Below are 22,040 nucleotides of genomic sequence, written 5' to 3' on the forward strand. Positions count from 1 at the left end.
TGATATCACCTGCACAGCACAAGTTACATGTTACACAGGACCCTTCTCTGATATCACCTGCACAGCACAAGTTACATGTTACACAGGACCCTTCTCTGATATCACCTGCACAGCACAAGTTACATGTTACACAGGACCCTTCTCTGATATCACCTGCACAGCACAAGTTACATGTTACACAGGACCCTCCTCTGATATCACCTGCACAGGACAAGTTACATGTTACACAGGACCCTCCTCTGATATCACCTGCACAGGACACGTTACATGTTACACAGGACCCTTCTCTGATATCACCTGCACAGGACAAGTTACATGTTACACAGGACCCTCCTCTGATATCACCTGCACAGGACAAGTTACATGTTACACAGGACCCTCCTCTGATATCACCTGCACAGGACAAGTTACATGTTACACAGGACCATTCGCTGATATCACCTGCACAGCACAAGTTACATGTTACACAGGACCCTTCTCTGATATCACCTGCACAGCACAAGTTACATGTTACACAGGACCCTTCTCTGATATTACCTGCACAGCACAAGTTACATGTTACACAGGACCCTCCTCTGATATCACCTGCACAGCACAAGTTACATGTTACACAGGACCCTCCTCTGATATCACCTGCACAGGACAAGTTACATGTTACACAGGACCCCTTCTCTGATATCACCTGCACAGCACAAGTTACATGTTACACAGGACCCTCCTCTGATATCACCTGCACAGGACAAGTTACATGTTACACAGGACCCTTCTCTGATATCACCTGCACAGGACAAGTTACATGTTACACAGGACCCTTCTTTGATATCACCTGCACAGCACAAGTTACATGTTACACAGGACCCTTCTCTGATATCACCTGCACAGGACAAGTTACATGTTACACAGGACCCCTCCTCTGATATCACCTGCACAGGACAAGTTACATGTTACACAGGACCCTCCTCTGATATCACCTGCACAGCACAAGTTACATGTTACACAGGACCCTTCTCTGATATCACCTGCACAGCACAAGTTACATGTTACACAGGACCCTTCTCTGATATCACCTGCACAGCACAAGTTACATGTTACACAGGACCCTCCTCTGATATCACCTGCACAGCACAAGTTACATGTTACACAGGACCCTCCTCTGATATCACCCGCACAGCACAAGTTACATGTTACACAGGACCCTCCTCTGATATCACCTGCACAGCACAAGTTACATGTTACACAGGACCCTCCTCTGATATCACCTGCACAGCACAAGTTACATGTTACACAGGACCCTTCTCTGATATCACCTGCACAGGACAAGTTACATGTTACACAGGACCCTTCTCTGATATCACCTGCACAGGACAAGTTACATGTAACACAGGACCCTCCTCTGATATCACCTGCACAGCACAAGTTACATGTTACATAGGACCCTCCTCTGATATCACCTGCACAGGACATGTTACATGTTACACAGGACCCTTCTCTGATATCACCTGCACAGGACAAGTTACATGTTACACAGGACCCTCCTCTGATATCACCTGCACAGTACAAGTTACATGTTACACAGGACCCTCCTCTGATATCACCTGCACAGCACAAGTTACATGTTACACAGGACCCTCCTCTGATATCACCTGCACAGGACAAGTTACATGTTACACAGGACCCTTCTCTGATATCACCTGCACAGGACAAGTTACATGTTACACAGGACCCTTCTTTGATATCACCTGCACAGCACAAGTTACATGTTACACAGGACCCTTCTCTGATATCACCTGCACAGGACAAGTTACATGTTACACAGGACCCCTCCTCTGATATCACCTGCACAGGACAAGTTACATGTTACACAGGACCCTCCTCTGATATCACCTGCACAGCACAAGTTACATGTTACACAGGACCCTTCTCTGATATCACCTGCACAGCACAAGTTACATGTTACACAGGACCCTCCTCTGATATCACCTGCACAGCACAAGTTACATGTTACACAGGACCCTCCTCTGATATCACCTGCACAGCACAAGTTACATGTTACACAGGACCCTTCTCTGATATCACCTGCACAGGACAAGTTACATGTTACACAGGACCCTTCTCTGATATCACCTGCACAGGACAAGTTACATGTAACACAGGACCCTCCTCTGATATCACCTGCACAGCACAAGTTACATGTTACATAGGACCCTCCTCTGATATCACCTGCACAGGACATGTTACATGTTACACAGGACCCTTCTCTGATATCACCTGCACAGGACAAGTTACATGTTACACAGGACCCTCCTCTGATATCACCTGCACAGTACAAGTTACATGTTACACAGGACCCTCCTCTGATATCACCTGCACAGCACAAGTTACATGTTACACAGGACCCTTCTCTGATATCACCTGCACAGCACAAGTTACATGTTACACAGGACCCTTCTCTGATATCGCCTGCACAGCACAAGTTACATGTTACACAGGACCCTTCTCTGATATCACCTGCACAGCACAAGTTACATGTTACACAGGACCCTCCTCTGATATCATCTGCACAGCACAAGTTACATGTTACACAGGACCCTTCTCTGATATCACCTGCACAGGACAAGTTACATGTTACACAGGACCCTCCTCTGATATCACCTGCACAGGACAAGTTACATGTTACACAGGACCCTCCTCTGATATCACCTGCACAGCACAAGTTACATGTTACACAGGACCCTTCTCTGATATCACCTGCACAGGACAAGTTACATGTTACACAGGACCCTTCTCTGATATCACCTGCACAGGACAAGTTACATGTTACACAGGACCCTTCTCTGATATCACCTGCACAGCACAAGTTACATGTTACACAGGACCCTCCTCTGATATCACCTGCACAGCACAAGTTACATGTCACACAGGACCCTTCTCTGATATCACCTGCACAGCACAAGTTACATGTTACACAGGACCCTTCTCTGATATCACCTGCACAGCACAAGTTACATGTTACACAGGACCCTTCTCTGATATCACCTGCACAGCACAAGTTACATGTTACACAGGACCCTTCTCTGATATCACCTGCACAGCACAAGTTACATGTTACACAGGACCCTTCTCTGATATCACCTGCACAGGACAAGTTACATGTTACACAGGACCCTTCTCTGATATCACCTACACAGGACAAGTTACATGTTACACAGGACCCTTCTCTGATATCACCTGCACAGGACAAGTTACATGTTACACAGGACCCTTCTCTGATATCACCTGCACAGCACAAGTTACATGTTACACAGGACCCTTCTCTGATATCACCTGCACAGGACAAGTTACATGTTACACAGGACCCTCCTCTGATATCACCTGCACAGCACAAGTTACATGTTACACAGGACCCTTCTCTGATATCATCTGCACAGCACAAGTTACATGTTACACAGGACCCTCCTCTGATATCACCTGCACAGCACAAGTTACATGTTACACAGGACCCTCCTCTGATATCACCTGCACAGCACAAGTTACAGGTTACACAGGACCCTTCTCTGATATCACCTGCACAGCACAAGTTACATGTTACACAGGACCCTTCTCTGATATCACCTGCACAGCACAAGTTACATGTTACACAGGACCCTTCTCTGATATCACCTGCACAGGACAAGTTACATGTTACACAGGACCCTTCTCTGATATCACCTGCACAGCACAAGTTACATGTTACACAGGACCCTTCTCTGATATCACCTGCACAGCACAAGTTACATGTTACACAGGACCCTTCTCTGATATCACCTGCACAGCACAAGTTACATGTTACACAGGACCCTTCTCTGATATCACCTGCACAGCACAAGTTACATGTTACACAGGACCCTTCTCTGATATCACCTGCACAGCACAAGTTACATGTTACACAGGACCCTCCTCTGATATCACCTGCACAGCACAAGTTACATGTTACACAGGACCCTTCTCTGATATCACCTTGACTTAAGGTATGTTTGATGCTTCCGCTATCTACGACCTTACACCCCAAACCCCAATAAGAGACCACACATGAATTTTGGTGTAAAGGCCACAGCAGCCATTTATTAAACACACCTTTTTTTCTGAAAAAGAGCATAACCATAAACACATCATAACTCCATGATAACATCCTGCTCTATTTCCCAACTCCAGATAAAGGATCCTTGAAGGCACTTCAATCATTAAACTCCATCGTTTCCTTATTAGGTCTGGACCCCTTACCCTACAGCCGTTCTGCACCTGACCCGAGGGCACCAACCATGTCCAAGACCTCTCTCTCCCTTCCTGGGGACCCTGCCCATCAGGAATATATATGAGCTGGGTAACCACTCCCCAGCCCCTCCAATACTATCCCGGGTTAAACGCCCCGAGTTCTCTTGCAACAATCTCCATTGTTGCTTCTCCTTCTTACCATTCCGTGCCTCCAAAGACCCCTCCTCCTACCGCCACGACAATCATGTGTGACCCCTTACACATGATTGTCCCTCCACAACTGCAGGGCTTTCTCCATGCCCTCCTTAATGTCCAGGGTCCACATATCCAGACCCACCTCGTTTAGATGAACACCATCCGCCCTGAGGAAACCTACCTCTCTACCCTCCAACTCCTTATGCCGCACCACAACACCGCCATTGCGTGCCACAAATCTGCCAACTACCTTGTTGACCTTTGCTCGCGCTTTGTTTAAGCTATGTACGGAACGTGCCTGCCGCCACACCTTGCGAGCCGCAATATCAGACCATACAATCACCACTCCTGGGAACGCCGACCACAACCGCAAAAGGTCAATCTTCACATCCCTCACTAAATCCCTGGACGACCGAATGCCCAAATCATTGCCGCCAAGGTGCACCACTAAGATATCCGGCGCCCTGTCCAAACCCGCATAAAATTGTACCTCTGGTAACAGCCTACACCACAGCATGCCCCGCAGGCCCAACCATCTGACCTGCACTTCTGCGTGATCCATGCCCAACTGTCGTCCGGCCGGACGAACATCAGCACGCACACCTCCCCAGTGTACGTAGGAGTGCCCCATGATCCAAATCAAGCAGGGACCTGCACCTAAAACAACACAAAACAACAACGTAACTACTCCATATCCACCTCCAGCACATCTTATCACCACCGCCTCAAAGCAAATGAGGCCGCACATACAACCTATATCTGTCTGACTCCCACCTACCGATCTTCTTAACCATCGCCGGGGATAAACCCCACCGAGCTGCTTCCGTAGCTGCGCCAATTCTAAAGGAATGAGAGCTAAAACCTGCTCCACCTCTGCCGGACAACAGAATACATTTTTTGAACACCTGTGAAAACTGGAATTTTGACAGAGACAGCCCGTCTGCATGAACCAACAAGGATGCCGAGCCCTCAGGCCTCACCGCAACAAACTCCCGAAAACAGCGGACCGGGCACACCCGCGACCCTGGTAACTCATACAAGCGCACCACAAAACCTCTCCCTTCCTGATCTGTCTTAGATCTACGGAGCAAACAAGAAAGGCAGGAGCCATCCAAATCCACATCCGCGTACAATAAGCCCCCTGCCACACTCTTACTGGCCGACACCAACTCCGATATCCGGAACGCCCCAAAGAAAGCCAAAGAAAAGGCCAGTGTAAATAGCCGCACTTCAAATGCTGAAACACAAACCTCCCTCAACAACTCACAAATCGCTACCAACAGCTCAAATGACACCGGCTTCCTGAGATCCCTAACTGCGGAACCCCTCCTGAAACCCTTCATTGCCTGCCGCACCAGAAAGGACTTAGTCACGTCCTCCTCACCTTTCTTCTTAAACCAAAAAGCCAAGGCCGACAAACTGCGAGCGACCATTGCTGCAGACGACCCCTCACTGTACGCATTTCCTATAAAATACAACAAACACGCCTGCCGATCTGCAATACCTGCCTGCGCATTTTCCAACAACGCCTCCCATACCTGCCATACCGCACTGTACCTCTGCCACGTTACCGCACTAACAGACCTTTCCACGAGCGACATCGCCATTGTCACACCACCTTCCACAGATGCTCTGGACAAGGCAGGCCATGAGACTCCGCCCCCGGCGCCAGCAGACGAAACCTGTCCCACTGTTGACGAGAAAGGGAATCAGCCACAGAATTCAGCACCCCAGGAATATGCACTGCCACAAAATGCGCATTCAACATCAGACCTCTCAAAACTAAATGTCGCAATAGTCGCACGACTGGCGGAGAATTAGCTGTTTGAGCATTAACAGCCTGAACGACACCCAGATTGTCACATACGAAACGCACTCTCCGGTCCCGCAGACAATCCCCCCACAACTCCGCAGCCACCACAATCGGGAACAATTCCAGCAGAGCCAAGTTACGGACAAAACCACATTCATGCCATGTATCAGGCCAAACTCCTGCACACCACTGCCCCTGGAAATAAGCCCCAAATCCACAAGCACCTGATGCATCAGTATACAGCTCCAAGTCCACACTAGACACCGGCTGATACATGAGCACCGACCGCCCATTATAGGTCTGCAAAAACTCCCCCCACACCAACAAGTCAGCTTTCAACTCCGCCGACAACCTAATGAAATGATGAGGGGAATGCACCCCTGCGGTAGCACTCGCCAATCGCCTGCAAAACACCCGCCCCATGGGCATAATCCTACAAGCAAAATTCAAATGCCCCAACAAGGATTGCAAGTCCCGCAATTGTATCTTCTTCCTGCGCAGCGCACTCGCCACCAACTCTCTCATCTCCAGCAACTTATCATCAGGCAAGCGACACTCCATATTATCTGAATCAATCATGATTCCCAAAAACTTAATGACCGTCGTGGGTCCCTCAGTTTTTTCAGGCGCCAAAGGTACCCCAAAATCCATTGCCACTCTCTCCATAGTGTGTAGCAATCCTGCACACACATAGGTACCCGGCGGCCCGATAAACAGGAAATCATCCAGATAATGCAGGGCAGATTGCACCTGCGCCTCCCGACGGACAACCCACTCCAAAAACGTGCTAAACATCTCAAAATAAGCGCATGAAATGGAGCAGCCCATCGGGAGGCGACAATCTACAAAATATTCCTCCTGCCAATAACATCCCAGCAAACAAAAACTATCCGGATGCACCGGCAATAAACGAAAAGCGGCCTCAATGTCAGTTTTCGCTAACAGAGAGCCCTTCCCGTATTTCCGAACCCAAACAACCGCCGCATCAAAGTTAGTGTAACTGACCGCGCACAATGCCGGATCAATGCCGTCATTCACCGACTCGCCTTCCGGATAAGACAAGTGATGAATAAGGCGGAATTTATTCGCCTCCTTTTTTGGAACCAAACCTAACGGGGAAACACGCAAATTCTGAACAGGCGGGCAGGAAAAACGGACCCGCCATGCGGCCCAACGCCACCTCCTTCAGCAGCTTATCCGTAACCAGATCAGGCCGCGCCAAAGCAGACGACAAATTACGGACTACCCCTTCACGTCCAGCTGACGTACAAGGAATCCGAAAACCTACTGAAAAACCTAACCACAACAACTCCGCCACTTTCTTATTTGGATAGCCCCTTAAAAACGGGAGCATCCTTTCCACCCTCACCGGCGTCGCCCCTCTTCTGCTCAGCATCTCCCTGCCTGCCCCTATGCTTCTTGAAGCATCTGGACAAACCATGGGCGCCTCCGCAACCGGAGCACTCGTGCTTGTACCTACAATCTGGGCCGAACTTGCAATGCCCCTCATTATACTGCCAGCAACACCCTTTCCTGAGGATCCTGACCGACCCGCTGCTGACCCCTGACCGCCGGCCGCATCCCGAAAGGGCTGCTGACCCTGTTTTGGCGCAGACATCAGCCGCATCCACAAACTGATATCTTTGTGGTCCCATCGCAATGACGGGCGCACCGACTTCCGTTGACGAAGCTGTTCGTCATACCGCAACCAAGCGTTACCGCCGTATACACGATACGCCTCCCCTACCGAATCCATATAACAAAACAACGCCGAACAGTTCTCCGGCGCCTTCTCACCCACCACACTAGCCAATATAGCGAATGCCTGCAGCCAATTCGCAAAAGTCCGAGGAATCAAGCGATACCGCCGCCGCTCCTCCTCCTCCTTCTTACTTTCGTCCGGTTTCCATCGGTCCAAATTAAACTTTTCTAATGGCAGCAAAGAAAAAATCTCAACATATTCATCTTTCCAGATCTTTTCCCTAATTTCCACCTTCAAATGTGCCCCCAGCGGGCCCTCAAAGCACACATAAACCTCGCCTTTTGCTGCATCCGCCAAACGCACATCCTCCACCACTTTCTTAGCCGCACTCGCCGCCGCGTCAACCGCTTTTTCCACCGCCACTACGGCACCCACAACCGGCGCCACGTCACTAACACCCGCAATCCCTGCCGCAGCCGCACCAGAAATCGCCTCGTTAGCAACTGCACTCCCTGCCGCACTAGCAGACGCCTCACTAGCAGCGCCCCATACCCTCGCTGGCGACTGCTCTACGCCTGGCACATTTCTCATAAAATACTCCTGCATCCCTCTAAACAACAATTGCATCTGTGACATTGACAACATGCCCCCCACATCCCCCCCACACATCCTCGGCACCACATCCGTGGTAAACTCACCCGTACGTCCCTGAGGTGACCTCCCAGCGGACGCGTCCATCACTCCAGATAATCCAGGCGTCGGTCGTGACGATCCTGGGGAGTGGTGCTCCTGCACCCCATGCTCCCCGTAACTCCGCACACTTCTTGTTGAGGAAGCTCTAGGCCCAGCGGAACGCGGCCCGTCCACGATCCTGCCACCCGCTGGTGGCGCGACATATCCAGCCACGATCCTGCCACCCGCTGGTGGCGCGACTTCAGCTTGACAGCCCTGCCGATCCAGTCCTTCTGCAGGGCTGTCAAACACAAAACGTCTTGTCGCCGCTTGTCTTGCAGACCGCTGCCCCCCCTCGTCCGGATGGGGCCCGGCGTCACTCACCGCAGCTGCCCGGGTCCTTCCGGTCGCTGTCACACGCCTCCCTGCTCCTGCAGGAGGCGATCTCACTCCCCATCCAGAGGCCGCTCGCCTCTTCCTTCTTGTCGGTCTTGCAGTCCGGACATCCGTGTGTAGAGCTCCTCCGGCACCTGGAGCATCGGCGCCGGAGAAAGCCGTCACTTCCTGTGATGCGCGCGCATCCGGTCCCGCACGCACTTCCGGCCTTGTGCGCGCATCCGGTCTTGCGCGCGCGCATCCGGTCCCGCCTCCACTTCCGGCGTCGTTGTTTGAGACAGGAGGGAGGAAGATGGCCGCCGCGGCCCCCCCCCTCCTGTCACCTCCGATCTGGCCCGCCTGATGGGATTCCTCCCAGACCTCCGCGGACCGTCGCCAGGGTGTAGCTCCAGACCAGCAGGAGGAGGAGGGTCCCTGGAGGGGCTCCCTCGGCGCCGACCAGACCGAGGTGCATCCGCAGAAGAAGGCCTCTCCTGAGGCCCGGAACGCCTGCTGCTGCGTCCCTCACTCTCCTCTCCAGCCGCTGGAACCGGAGGGAGAGCCCCGGCAATCAGCGCATCCAGCCATCCCACACCGTGCTGCATCGCTGCATCCCGGATCCTGGCCATCGTTGACTCCATCGCCGCTTCCATCAGGTAAGTAGAAAATATTTATCTGTATATTTATCTTTTACTATAATAACAGGACAAAACTTTCTCCTGTTGTCCAGCGGGAAAGAGGGCTGCCTCTTCCCCGCATGGACTTATATACTTTATTCTCCACCCACCACATATAGATACATTTTGCCCCATGCCCCTTTCACATAACCCTCCAATCCCTATAAATATAGCCTAAAACATAATACCTAGAACATAATAGCCTAGAACTCCCAAACACCTAGTCATGCGCTTCCTTCATTACGGCTGCGCCTACATTACGCTGGGCTTACTGCACAGCACAAGTTACATGTTACACAGGACCCTTCTCTGATATCACCTGCACAGCACAAGTTACATGTTACACAGGACCCTTCTCTGATATCACCTGCACAGCACAAGTTACATGTTACACAGGACCCTCCTCTGATATCACCTGCACAGCACAAGTTACATGTCACACAGGACCCTTCTCTGATATCACCTGCACAGGACAAGTTACATGTCACACAGGACCCTTCTCTGATATCACCTGCACAGCACAAGTTACATGTTACACAGGACCCTTCTCTGATATCACCTGCACAGCACAAGTTACATGTTACACAGGACCCTTCTCTGATATCACCTGCACAGCACAAGTTACATGTTACACAGGACCCTTCTCTGATATCACCTGCACAGGACAAGTTACATGTTACACAGGACCCTCCTCTGATATCACCTGCACAGCACAAGTTACATGTTACACAGGACCTTCCTCTGATATCACCTGCACAGGACAAGTTACATGTTACTCAGGACCCTTCTCTGATATCACCTGCACAGCACAAGTTACATGTTACACAGGACCCTTCTCTGATATCACCTGCACAGGACAAGTTACATGTTACACAGGACCCTTCTCTGATATCACCTGCACAGGACAAGTTACATGTTACACAGGACCCTTCTCTGATATCACCTGCACAGGACAAGTTACATGTTACACAGGACCCTTCTCTGATATCACCTGCACAGGACAAGTTACATGTTACACAGGACCCTCCTCTGATATCACCTGCACAGCACAAGTTACATGTTACACAGGACCCCTTCTCTGATATCACCTGCACAGCACAAGTTACATGTTACACAGGACCCTTCTCTGATATCACCTGCACAGGACAAGTTACATGTTACACAGGACCCTCCTCTGATATCACCTGCACAGCACAAGTTACATGTTACACAGGACCCTCCTCTGATATCACCTGCACAGCACAAGTTACATGTTACACAGGACCCTTCTCTTATATCACCTGCACAGCACAAGTTACATGTTACACAGGACCCTCCTCTGATATCACCTGCACAGCACAAGTTACATGTTACACAGGACCCTTCTCTGATATCACCTGCACAGGACAAGTTACATGTTACACAGGACCCTTCTCTGATTTCACCTGCACAATTCTTCATCCATTGAATCTGTGAGTATTTGGACAGTTTCTGCTTGAATATCTTTGCAGGATGTCAGAATCGCCTCCCAGAGCTCCTGCTTTGATGTGAACGGCCTCCCACCCTCATAGATATTTTGCTTGAGGATGCTCCAAAGGGTCTCAAAAGGGTTGAGGTCAGGGGAACATGGGGGCCACACCATGAGTTTCTCTCCTTTTATGCCCATACCAGCCAATGACACAGAGGTATTCTTTGCAGCATGAGATGGTGCATTGTCATGCATGAAGATAATTTTGCTACGGTTCTTCTTTTTGTACCACGGAAGAAAGTGGTCAGTCATAAACTCTACGTACTTTGCAGAGGTCATTTTCACACCGTCAGGGACCCTAAAGGGGCCTACCAGCTCTCTCCCCATGATTCCAGCCCAAAACATGACTCCGCCACCTCTTTGCCGACGTCGCAGCCTTGTTGGGACATGGTGGCCATTCACCAGCCATCCAGGACTCCATCCATCTGGACCATCCAGGGTTGCACGGCACTCATCAGTAAACAACACGGTTTGAAAATTAGTCTTCATGTATTTCTGAGCCCACTGCAACCGTTTCTGCTCGTGAGCATTGTTTAGGGGTGGCCGAATAATAGCTATATGCACAGTTGCAAATCTCTGGAGGATCCTACACCTTGAGGTTCGCGGGACTCCAGAGGCACCAGCGGCTTCAAATACCTGTTTGCTGCTTTGCAAGGGCATTTTAGCAGCTGCTCTCCTAATCCTATTAATTTGTCTGGCAGAAACCTTCCTCATTATGCCTTTATCTGAACGAACCCGTCTGTGTTCTGAATCAGCCACAAATCTTTTCACAGTACGATGATCACGCCTAAGTTTTCTTGAAATATCCAATGTTTTCCTACCTTGTCCAAGGTATTGCACTATTTCACGCTTTTCGGCAGCAGAGAGATCCTTTTTCTTTCCCATATTGCTTGAAACCTGTGGCTGCTTAATAATGTGGAACGTCCTTCTTAAGTAGTTTTCCTTTGATTGGGCACACCTGGCAAACTAATTATCACAGGTGTCTGAGATTGATTACAATGACCCAAAGAGCCCTAAGACACAAAACCATCCATGAGTTTCATTGAAAAACTAATAATTGAATGTTTATGACACTTAAATCCCATGTGCAGAATAATTTGGAACACGGTGTAGCTGTAGTGCCGGCAGCCGCCATACTGCGCCCCGGAAGGAGCAGCAGAGTGTGCAGAAAGCGACATTGTCCTGTCTGCCGCATCTCTAGCTGTAGTGCCGGCAGCCGCCATACTGCGCCCGGGTTGGAGCAGCAGGTGTTTGTTATGCTCTGGGCTTGAACTAGCGGCTCAGTAATCGCCCACAACTGCGTTAAAAGTGTCTCCCCGCGGAGGTAATGGCTCTCAGCCGGGGGGGGGGGAAGGTCAGGGGTCCTTTAAGCTTCAGTCAGACGTCTGTTCTCTGTAAATAAATCTGTTTTACAGCCCGCAGCCCCCCCCCCCCCCCGAACCCCGGGCTCAGCGGCTGATCTGTACAACACGCCATTTATTTCTATTATGGTCTTTTGGCAGTGAGTGGCTGAACACAGACAAACGCCGCGGCTGCAAATAAGAGGCAGGAATACGCTGCGGCGCGTTCATCATGTAACACGACAGGGAAGTGGCGGAACGTGTTGAACAAAAATGGCAGCAGTCATGTGCGTCGTATTCACGAAGGAGAGGGCGCTAAAAAATCTCTACGTTTGTAACATAAAAGTGCGTGAAAGGCCGTAAAGGCCGCAATGATTGTGTCTCAGTTATCAGATACACATCATGGGTCGGCCGGCGAGACGCCCGCACGCCGGCCGGCGAGACGCAGTAGACACGAAGGAGAGACGCAGGAGAGACACGCAGGAGACACAAAGAAAAGATACACAACACACAGCACAGCACAGAGATAAGTTACACAACACGCGGCACAGCACAGAGATAAGTTACACAACACGCGGCACAACACACACATTGTACCCACAAGACAAGACAGGAGATCCCGATTGTCCCGGAGCAGCTCCGTCTCCTGAACCTTCACTCCGTCCTGACACTTCATCAGTAAATCTCTCTGACATCTCCTCTCCAGCACAAGGAGCACCTGAAAATATTCAATACCAGAAGTCATAGGAAAGTCCAAACACATAATATCCACTACTGATCCTGAGAGACATCTATATATACTACAGGGTACGTAACGTATGTACACACTGACTCCACCAGCAAAATAGTGAGTGCAGCTCTGGAGTATAATACAGGATATAACTCAGGATCAGTACAGGATAAGTAATGTAATGTATGTACACAGTGACTCCACCAGCAGAATAGTGAGTGCAGCTCTGGAGTATAATACAGGATATAACTCAGGATCAGTACAGGATAAGTAATGTAATGTATGTACACAGTGACTCCACCAGCAGAATAGTGAGTGCAGCTCTGGAGTATAATACAGGATATAACTCAGTACAGGATAAGTAATGTAATGTATGTACACAGTAACTCCACCAGCAGAATAGTGAGCGCAGCTCTGGAGTATAATACAGGATGTAACTCAGGATCAGTACAGGATAAGTAATGTAATGTATGTACACAGTGACTCCACCAGCAGAATAGTGAGTGCAGCTCTGGAGTATAATACAGGATGTAACTCAGGATCAGTACAGGATAAGTAATGTATGTACACCGTAACTCCACCAGCAGAATAGTGAGTGCAGCTCTGGAGTATAATGCAGGATATAACTCAGGATCAGTACAGGATATGTAATGTATGTACACAGTTCATATATCGATAATTGGTGGTGTACACCTAGTGTGAATTACTCCAACATATTATATATAAAATTGTAAGAGGGTAATACCTATCTAAATATAAGTAATGTAATGTATGTACACAGTGACTCCACCAGCAGAATAGTGAGTGCAGCTCTGGAGTATAATACAGGATATAACTCAGGATCAGTACAGGATAAGTAATGTAATGTATGTACACAGTGACTCCACCAGCAGAATAGTGAGTGCAGCTCTGGAGTATAATACAGGATATAACTCAGGATCAGTACAGGATAAGTAATGTAATGTATGTACACAGTGACTCCACCAGCAGAATAGTGAGTGCAGCTCTGGAGTATAATACAGGATATAACTCAGGATCAGTACAGGATAAGTAATGTAATGTATGTACACAGTGACTCCACCAGCAGAATAGTGAGTGCAGCTCTGGAGTATAATACAGGGTGTAACTCAGGATCAGTGCAGGATAAGTAATGTAATGTATGTACACCGTGACTCCACCAGCAGAATAGTGGGTGCAGCTCTGGAGTATAATACAGGATATAACTCAGGATCAGTACAGGATAAGTAATGTAATGTATGTACACAGTGACACCACCAGCAGAATAGTGAGCGCAGCTCTGGAGTATAATACAGGATGATACTCAGGATCAGTACAGGATAAGTAATGTAATGTATGTACACAGTGACTACACAAGCAGAATAGTGAGTGCAGCTCTGGAGTATAATACAGGATGTAACTGCGGATCAGTACAGGATAAGTAATGTAATGTATGTACACAGTGACTCCACCAGCAGAATAGTGAGTGCAGCTCTGGAGTATAATACAGGATATAACTCAGGATCGGTACAGGATAAGTAATGTATGTACACAGTGACTCCACCAGCAGAATAGTGAGTACAGCTCTGGAGTATAATACAGGATATAACTCCGGATCAGTACAGGATAAGTAACGTAATGTATGTACACAATGACTCCACCAGCAGAATAGTGAGCTCAACTTTGGAGTATAATACAGGATGTAACTCAGGATCAGTGCAGGATAAGTAATGTAATGTATGTACACAGTGACTACACCAGCAGAATAGTGAGTGCAGTTCTGGAGTATAATACAGGATGTAACTCCGGATCAGTACAGGATAAGTAATGTAATGTATGTACACAGTGACTCCACCAGCAGAATAGTGAGTGCAGCTCTGGAGTATAATACAGGATATAACTCAGGATCAGTACAGTATAAGTAATGTATGTACACAGTGACTCCACCAGCAGAATAGTGAGTGCAGCTCTGGAGTATAATACAGGATATAACTCAGGATCAGTACAGGATAAGTAATGTATGTACACAGTGACTCCACCAGCAGAATAGTGAGTACAGCTCTGGAGTATAATACAGGATATAACTCAGGATCAGTACAGGATAAGTAATGTAATGTATGTACACAATGACTCCACCAGCAGAATAGTGAGCGCAGCTCTGGAGTATAATACAGGATGTAACTCAGGATCAGTACAGGATAAGTAATGTAATGTATGTACACAGTGACTACACCAGCAGAATAGTGAGTGCAGCTCTGGAGTATAATACAGGATGTAACTCCGGATCAGTACAGGATAAGTAATGTAATGTATGTACACAGTGACTCTACCAGCAGAATAGTGAGTGCAGCTCTGGAGTATAATACAGGATATAACTCAGGATCAGTACAGGATAAGTAATGTATGTACACACTGACTCCACCAGCAGAATAGTGAGTGCAGCTCTGGGGTATAATACAGGATATAACTCCGGATCAGTACAGGATAAGTAATGTAATGTATGTACACAGTGACTCCACCAGCAGAATAGTGAGTGCAGCTCTGGAGTATAATACAGGATATAACTCAGGATCAGTACAGGATAAGTAATGTAATGTATGTACACAGTGACTCCACCAGCAGAATAGTGAGCGCAGCTCTGGAGTATAATACAGGATGTAACTCAGGATCAGTGCAGGATAAGTAATGTAATGTATGTACACAGTGACTCCACCAGCAGAATAGTGAATTCAGCTCTGGAGTATAATACAGGCTGTAACTCAGGATCAGTACAGGATAAGTAATGTAATGTATGTACACAGTGACTCCACCAGCAGAATAGTGAGTGTAGCTCTGGAGTATAATACAGTATATAACTCAGGATCAGTACAGGATAAGTAATGTAATGTATGTACACAGTGACTCCACCAGCAGAATAGTGAATGCAGCTCTGCAGTATAATACAGGATGTAACTCAGGATCAGTACAGGATAAGTAATGTATGTACACAGTGACTCCACCAGCAGAATAGTGAGTGCAGCTCTGGAATATAATACAGGATGTAACTCAGGATCAGTACAGGATAAGTAATGTATGTACACAGTGACTCCACCAGCAGAATAGTGAGTGCAGCTCTGGAGTATAATACAGCATGTAACTCGGGATCAGTACAGGATAAGTAATGTAATGTATGTACACAGTGACTCCACCAGCAGAATAGTGAGTGCAGCTCTGGAGTATAATACAGGATATAACTCAGGATCAGTACAGGATAAGTAATGTAATGTATGTACACAGTGACTCCACCAGCAGAATAGTGAGTGCAGCTCTGGAGTATAATACAGGATATAACTCAGGATCAGTGCAGGATAAGTAATGTAATGTATGTACACAGTGACTCCACCAGCAGAATAGTGAGTGCAGCTCTGGAGTATAATACAGGATATAACTCAGGATCAGTACAGGATAAGTAATGTAATGTATGTACACAGTGACTCCACCAGCAGAATAGTGAGTGCAGCTCTGGAGTATAATACAGCATGTAACTCGGGATCAGTACAGGATAAGTAATGTAATGTATGTACACAGTGACTCCACCAGCAGAATAGTGAGTGCAGCTCTGGAGAATAATACAGGATATAACTCAGGATCAGTACAGGATAAGTAATGTATGTACACAGTGACTCCACCAGCAGAATAGTGAGTGCAGCTCTGGAGTATAATACAGGATATAACTCAGGATCAGTGCAGGATAAGTAATGTAATGTATGTACACAGTGACTCCACCAGCAGAATAGTGAGTGCAGCTCTGGAGTATAATACAGGATATAACTCAGGATCAGTGCAGGATAAGTAATGTAATGTATGTACACAGTGACTCCACCAGCAGAATAGTGAGTGCAGCTCTGGAGTATAATACAGGATATAACTCAGGATCAGTACAGGATAAGTAATGTAATGTATGTACACAGTGACTCCACCAGCAGAATAGTGAGTGCAGCTCTGGAGTACAGGATAAGTGATGTATGTAGTATTGTGATGGAGGATATACAGTTAATAATTTTTATTTTATTAAGGTTTCTGTAAAAACAAGATATAAATAACCCCCAGGAAACCTATTTTTCATCTCTCACCGTTTCTTCTTGCGTTGCTTTGGCGCTTTGGAGTTTCTCTTTGACTTCTATAATTTTTTCATGGCAATTGGTGACTTCTGATTTTACTATGTAGGGAGTAAAGGATTGATTGTTGTTCAGGCGTCCTGTATACTGTGGTCACCTATATCCTACATACACAAACACTAATGTCTACAATGGAGTTATGTGAACAGGGGCGGAGCTCTAAACGGAGCTGTTACTAATATTCATGAGCTGTGGTTAATATTCATGAGCTGTGATTAATATTCATGAGGGACAGATATCACATACAGGACCGGGCACTGATGTATTTGGTAACATTCACCCTCCTGGAGGACTCTGCTTCTCTCCTGCGCCTGCTGCTGGCTGAGCACGATTTGCTGGAACAGAGATTCCACACTCATGTCCGGGAGCACGGGAGGCCACGTCTCTATGGTAACCCTATGTCAGGTTCCCGCGCAGATTCCTGGATGACGTCACTGATGTCCGCAATGGATTGTGGGAGATGTATTTACTTCCTACATCCCAGAATCCCCCGCGTTATCGCCATCCAATCAGCTGATGCCTGTGAGCTTCCTCACGTCCCGTGCGGAACGTCATCCAGATAATGGCGTCAGTCAGTGGCGCCCTTGAATCTTCTCCACCTGTGCTACAGGACTACAGGTCACAGCAAGCCTCTGAGACGAGGTGACTGGTGAGTGTGAAGAGACCTGGTGCCGGGGGATTATCCACATAAGAGGGGGCAACATCATATAATATTCCCGTCTATTATACGTACAGATGCAATATCCCCGATTACCACAAAGGATAAGCTCCGCCCATTTCACAGCGAGAAATCAGGAGTAATAGACAACAAAGTGGGATCAAAATGTTCTGTCCAGCAGGGGGCGACACTACAAGCCGGGGTCACATGTTGGTTTTTACGCTACGTCCGACGTTCACGTTGATTTCTATGGTCTGGACGGACGCCGTAATGTGTCAAATGCTACGTTTTTATTTGCATTGAAGTCCATGGCGACGTACGCAATATTACCCCCTACATAGCACCTGTACGTGTTTGTCACCTTATATGGGGAATCTTGACTTTACAAAGTTTTGATTTAGCTAAAGAACAAAAAAAAGTATACGTTTTTATAAGGACGGACACAAACGTATAAAAACGTATACCACAAAGTGTGCACGAAACCAGGTGTGAACTGAGCCGAACGCTGATCTCCCTCTACGACCGCTTATCAGTGAAGCGAATGTCAGCGGTCTATACCAGGAACGATTTCCCGCCCGCCAATCGTATCGCATCTGATGCTTAGAGCTGTGGGATAAACCAAGTGTGCTAGAAAAGGGGTGTGACGGATGTTAGAAAACCGCGCGGGTGAAGTGCGCCGTATTTATTCCTGTGTTTTGACAGATTTTCAGACAAAGACGTGTCTAAGGCTCCATGACGTGTTGGTCCTGCGTGTAGCGTGTAACACAAGTACACGCTAAGGCCTCACGCACACGACCGTAGCCATGTGCCGTGATTTTCAGTTTGGCCGGGGGCGGAGTGTCACCCGCGAGCCGCCCGCAAATCGCGGGGCGTGCACATGGCCGCGTCCATTATTTTCTATGAGCCCGGACCTGAAAACCACGGTCCTGTGCATGACCCATAGGAATTAACGGGGCCGCAATTCTACCGTGGATTTTCGGGGGAATTGCGGCCTTAAAAGCACGTTCCTGTACACGGGGCCTTAACGTGTCCATAATGCTCTATCAGCCCGACAGAGGACAGCGGAGTGCCCCCACATATCCCCACCCCCCATAAATTATAATGGTATTAAAAGTCACTGCCAAAGGGGCCGGCAACAAGGCCGCGAGGTGAATTGTAATGTCTCGTACCGCTGTGCAACGAGGCCGAAGGGGATTGTCTGCTCCGAACAAAATCTGTCCTGCTCACACAGCTGAGGGTTTGATACAATGTATCAGTTTAGGTAATCCTCTGTGAGCTAAACACAGCAGCAGCTCAGCTCTGCCTCCTGTCCTGGACTCCAGACTGATCGCTCTTACCTGCACTGATACATTGTAACAACCCCAGCAGCTGTGTGAGCGAGGTCAGGATAGAATTTCAACCTCTGGAAGTAAACAATGTACTAATTAGCTGAAAGCAAGCAGAGATCTTGAAAATGGTTAGTTATTGCAACTACACACATTTATCCAGATTGTCCAGTTTTGATAAATGAGGCAGAAAGTTTATTAGAAAGTTGTAGAACGTTCTATATAAGGAGTAATATTATACGATGACTCGGGCACACGGCGACTCACAATAATACACAAGTCAACAAAAAATGTACTCCTTGTCTGCGGCTCGCTGATCGGGGGGCCCCTGCGGAGGGGGATCAGTTATCGGGAAGACGATTCACACAGATATGGGGGGGGGGTGAAGTATTACAGAACGTCCATCCTGGTGTTGTGTGTGATACAGGACGGGTCCTCCAGAGACGCTCCATGTAACGGGACCCCCCTCATTACCTCGGGACCCCCTCCATTACGTCAGGACCCCCTCCATTACCTCAGGACCCCCCTCCATTATCTCAGACCCCCCTCCATTACCACAGGACCCCCCTCCATTACCACAGGACCCCCCTCCATTACCACAGGACCCCCTCCATTACCTCAGGACCCCCTCCATTACCTCAGGACCCCCCTCCATTACCTCAGGACCCCCCTCCATTACCCCAGGACCCCCTCCATGACCCCTTCCATTACCTCAGGACCCCCTCCATTACCTCAGGACCCCCCTCCATTACCCCAGGACCCCCTCCATGACCCCTTCCATTACCTCAGGACCCCCTCCATTACCTCAGGACCCCCTCCATTACCTCAGGACCCCCCTCCATTACCTCAGGACCCCCCTCCATTACCTCAGGACCCCCCTCCATTACCTCAGGACCCCCCTCCATTACCTCAGGACCCCCCTCCATTACCTCAGGACCCCCCTCCATTACCCCAGGACCCCCTCCATGACCCCTTCCATTACCTCAGGACCCCCTCCATTACCTCAGGACCCCACTCCATTACCTCAGGACCCCCCTCCATTACCTCAGGACCCCCCTCCATTACCTCAGGACCCCCCTCCATTACCCCAGAACCCCCCTCCATTACCCCAGGACCCCCTCCATTACCTCAGGACCCCCTCCTTACCTCAGGACCCCCTCCATTACCTCAGGACCCCCCTCCATTACCTCAGGACCCCCCTCCATTACCTCAGGACCCCCTCCATTACCTCAGGACCCCCCTCCATTACCCCAGGACCCCCTCCATGACCCCTTCCATTACCTCAGGACCCCCTCCATTACCTCAGGACCCCCTCCATTACCTCAGGACCCCCCTCCATTACCCCAGGACCCCCTCCATTACTTCAGGACCCCCTCCATTACCTCAGGACCCCCTCCATTACCTCAGGACCCCCCTCCATTACCTCAGGACCCCCTCCATTACTTCAGGACCCCCTCCATTACCTCAGGACCCCCTCCATTACCTCAGGACCCCCTCCATTACCTCAGGACCCCCCTCCATTACCCCAGGACCCCCTCCATTCCCTCAGGACCCCCTCCATTACCTCAGGACCCCCTCCATTACCTCAGGACCCCCCTCCATTACCCCAGGACCCCCTCCATTACCTCAGGACCCCCTCCATTACCTCAGGACCCCCTCCATTACCTCAGGACCCCCTCCATTACCTCAGGACCCCCCTCCATTACCCCAGGACCCCCTCCATTACCTCAGGACCCCCTCCATTACCTCAGGACCCCCTCCATTACCTCAGGACCCCCTCCATTACCTCAGGACCCCCCTCCATTACCTCAGGACCCCCTCGGGGTGTATGACGGGGATTTTCTAGACTGGACGAACATGGAATTAAAACTGTTGCATTTTCGGGCACGTTCAGACTCTTCCGCTGCAAATGTTGCTGAAAATTTGGGTCAATTACGCAACGAATCTGCGGCAACATTTGCATATTTGATGGGTAATTCAGGCGTTGCGAATATCACAGCGGACTCGCCACAGATTCCAGTGTTTGCATCGCACAGGCTGAAATCTGCAGTGAAATCCGCTGCGTCTCCGCAACATAATGAGCGTGGAAATTCTGCTCCGCAGCCGAAATTCCACGCTGATATTTTCCGCAGCGTCTGAACGAAGTTTCCTAAAAATCTATAGAAACCAATGGGAAAAACGGCTGCTGCGGACTGTCCTCAGCGCAATTCAACAGCGTTTCCGCCAGGTCTGAACGTGACCGAACACACTTGTTGCTTCCATTTTTAGTTGTTACACTTCTTTCTAATCTATACGTTGCAGCTGCTTAATAACCCGTGTGTGTATATATATATTACACTGAGTCGTCCTGTTATATATACACATTGCAGCACCAGAACATCTCCTACATATTGATTATATATTCTATTGAGTCGTCCTGTTATATATACACACACACTACCATTCAAAAGTTTCGGGTCACTTAGAAATTTCCTTATTTTTTAAAGAAAAGCCCAGTTTTTTTCAATGAAGAGAACATGAAATTAATCAGAAATCCACTCTATACATTGTTAATGTGGTAAATGACTATTCTAGCTGCAAACGTCTGGTTTTTAATGCAATATCTACATAGGTGTATAGAGGCCCATTTCCAGCAACCATC

The 22,040-nt window shown here is 48.6% G+C and overlaps 1 protein-coding gene across 1 annotated transcript in view; it reads right to left on the reverse strand.

Moving 5' to 3' along the window:
* Nucleotides 1-17,865, reverse strand: part of CCDC172 (coiled-coil domain containing 172) — a 52,440-nt gene extending 34,575 nt beyond the window's left edge. Inside the window, exons 1-3 of the mRNA XM_075842739.1 lie at nt 17,697-17,865; nt 17,372-17,457; nt 13,134-13,250 (exon numbers count right to left, since the gene is read on the reverse strand). Of these exons, the coding sequence (XP_075698854.1) occupies nt 13,134-13,250; nt 17,372-17,457; nt 17,697-17,775 (282 nt within the window). The 5' untranslated portion in view covers nt 17,776-17,865. The remainder of the gene's footprint in view (nt 1-13,133; nt 13,251-17,371; nt 17,458-17,696) is intronic.
* Nucleotides 17,866-22,040: the final 4,175 nt, after the last annotated feature.

This window comes from Rhinoderma darwinii, chromosome 11 (genome assembly GCF_050947455.1).
Source record: "Rhinoderma darwinii isolate aRhiDar2 chromosome 11, aRhiDar2.hap1, whole genome shotgun sequence".
Classification (NCBI taxonomy): Eukaryota; Metazoa; Chordata; class Amphibia; order Anura; family Rhinodermatidae; genus Rhinoderma; species Rhinoderma darwinii.